The sequence below is a fragment of the Anarrhichthys ocellatus genome, unplaced genomic scaffold (assembly GCF_004355925.1).
Source record: "Anarrhichthys ocellatus isolate YVR2014 unplaced genomic scaffold, GSC_Weel_1.0 scaffold6607, whole genome shotgun sequence".
NCBI classification, from domain to species: domain Eukaryota; kingdom Metazoa; phylum Chordata; class Actinopteri; order Perciformes; family Anarhichadidae; genus Anarrhichthys; species Anarrhichthys ocellatus.
In genome coordinates this window covers 1-2,792 of record NW_022286581.1, presented here as the reverse complement: position 1 = coordinate 2,792, position 2,792 = coordinate 1, and the positions used below count along the sequence as shown (strand labels likewise).

The following is a 2,792-nucleotide window of genomic DNA, read 5'->3' as shown; positions in this document are numbered from 1 at the left end:
TTATAATATATCGTACACAGTGAACTTTATAATATATCGTACACAGTAAACAGTGAACTTTATAATATATTGTACACAGTAAACTGAACTTTATAATATATTGTACACAGTGAACTTTATAATATATAGTACACAGTGAACTTTACAATATATAGTACACAGTACACTGAACTTTATATTATAAAGTTTACTGTGTACTATATATTATATAGTACACAGTACACAGGGAACTTTACAATATATAACTTTATACTACGTCATATAGGTGATGTAGTATAAAGAGTCAGGAGGGTGGAGGTCAACATACACAGCACTTTGACCCAGGAGAACGCTGTTCATGTCGTGTTTTAACATAAACTAAAGGTATTATATTATAAACTATGACCTTTTTTTGTAAACTAAACGAAGTAGTTTTGTTTTCTGACATAAATAAAACGTTAAACGGTTACAGCGCCACCTTCAGGACTAACGGTACATCTTCACCACACTGTTCAGGCTCCACCCACACTGTTCAGGCTCCACACACATTAATACGTTTTCGTTTAAAACAAAAACGATCTCCACATTATGGAGAACATGTATACTTTTGTTCTTTTACAGTTTATGTGTGGACTAATAAGCATTAATAAGAAAAGGAAAGTCTTCCGTTTTGTGTCCGTCGTCCTCAAAGCCTCAAACCGTGACTTCATCCGTTTACGTCCGTCTACACAAGGAGGTAACCTCTGAGTATATGAACTTATCTGTTTACATCCACACTAGGAGGTAACCTCTGACTATATAAACGTATCTGTTTACGTCCGTCCACACTAGGAGGTAACCCTGGAGTGTTTTCTCGTCTGTCCAGGTGACTGCTGGCTGTTGGCGGCCATCGCCTCGCTGACGCTGAACGAGTATGTGATGGCCAGAGTCGTCCCCACCGACCAGGGCTTCGGTGACGACTACGCTGGCATCTTTCACTTCCAGGTAACAAAGCATGCCATTGGTACCATCAAAGGTAACTTCCACTCACGATGGACTAGAAGCTTCAGTTGCTATGGTTACATGCAGTTTGATAAACAGAAGTTAAAACTGTTAAAATATGTAAATTAGTTTGCAGCATTTCGTATGTGGAACCATGATAAAAGTAAAATAATACGGGGACCCAACATTGAACCCTGTGGAACTCCACAACTATCGTAATTCAGATTCTAGCGACAACTATCAGGTTCTTCAGAACCGTCCAGCATTTGTGATTCACAACTAGCTCACATCTCAATATCGATGCCAAAGAATAACTGTCGACTAAGAGTCCCTATTAGACGAGTTGTGGTTTACACAGTTGGAAACTTTCAGAGGTTTGATTGTTCTAAGTAGAACCTTTGGCAGAGTGGATCTCTAAACAAAGACCTTGCACATCTGTAATGAATCTGGAACTAAATGAGCTGGAAGGTTAAAGTGACTGAGAGCAGTTTTACTCGACAGGAAACCAAACTGAAGGTTCTTAGAGGTCATAGTTCGGAGTCTTAAAAATTTGGACAAAGAAAACGGAAACCGAATCATTTTAAAAGCTCTCGTCTTGTCCCGCCTCAGTTCTGGCAGTACGGTGAGTGGGTGGACGTTGTGATCGACGACCGTCTGCCGGTCAAAGACGGAGAGCTGATGTTTGTCCACTCGGCAGAGGGGAGAGAGTTCTGGAGCGCTCTGCTGGAGAAGGCCTACGCCAAGTAAGACCAACCTTAGGGATTCAACCCGACAACCTTCTGTTCACAAACCACTGCTGGTGGACTCATTTAAGACCTGCTTGTGTTTTGTCACAGAGTCAATGGCTGCTATGAAGCCTTGTCCGGTGGTTCCACCACCGAGGGCTTTGAGGATTTCACCGGAGGCATCGCCGAGAACTTCGACCTCCAACGCCCCCCCAAGAACCTGTTCCAGATCATCAAGAAGGCCTTGGAGGCCGGAGCGCTGTTGGGCTGCTCCATCGACGTGAGTCATCTCCACGATGTTCAGTGACATAGACCAGAGATCGATCCGGGACCACGTAGACCAGAGATAGGTCCGGGACCAGAGATAGGTCCGGGACCACGTAGACCAGAGATAGGTCTCAACCATCACCTGTCGTTGCAGATCACCAGCGCCGCGGACTCGGAGGCCGTCACACGTCAGAAGCTGGTGAAAGGCCACGCCTACTCGCTGACCGGCGCCGTGGAGGTGACGTCACTACCTGCAGATTGAATAGGAGGAGGAGAAGAAGAAGAAGAGATGAAACAAGAGCAGAATAAAAACATTGTGTTTTGTGTCTCCAGGTGAACTACCGCGGCCGACAGGAGAAGCTGGTGCGGGTCAGGAACCCCTGGGGTCAGGTGGAGTGGACCGGAGCCTGGAGCGACGGGTAACCTAAAATAATAACCCCAGGTTCTATGAGCACCTCTACTCACAGAACCTCATCAATGAAGGTCTTGAGACAAGAACAGAGAGGACACCCGGTCTCACTGGAGACCAGCAGACGATCTGCTGGGTTTAGTGTCTTCTTGTTGTTATTATTATTATCATCATTACTTTTATGTTCTTACAGATCGTCTGAGTGGAACTACGTGCAGGGAGACTGTCCCCATGCCAATGCAGAGGACGGAGAGTTCTGGTGGGTACTTAGCATAGAAACGTGGTGCCGTTGTTATCTTGTTGTTTTTTTAGCTGCAGAGTGAGAGCTCCTCTTTCCTCTCCTATCTCTGCTCCTCCCTTTCCTCTCCTGTCTCTGCTCCTCTTTCTTCTCCTGTCTCTGCTCCTCTCTTCTCCTGTCTCTGCTCCTCTCT

The 2,792-nt window shown here is 45.2% G+C and overlaps 1 protein-coding gene across 1 annotated transcript; it reads left to right on the top strand.

The window, feature by feature from the left end:
- Positions 1 to 215: 215 nt before the first annotated feature.
- On the top strand, positions 216 to 2,703 carry LOC116380262 (calpain-2 catalytic subunit-like). Its single transcript, XM_031842203.1, has 6 exons — positions 216 to 963; positions 1,570 to 1,703; positions 1,797 to 1,965; positions 2,107 to 2,190; positions 2,286 to 2,371; positions 2,555 to 2,703. The coding sequence occupies exons 1-6, from the start codon at positions 898 to 900 to the stop codon at positions 2,682 to 2,684; spliced, it is 669 nt and encodes a 222-aa protein (XP_031698063.1). The 5' UTR covers positions 216 to 897; the 3' UTR covers positions 2,685 to 2,703.
- Positions 2,704 to 2,792: the final 89 nt, after the last annotated feature.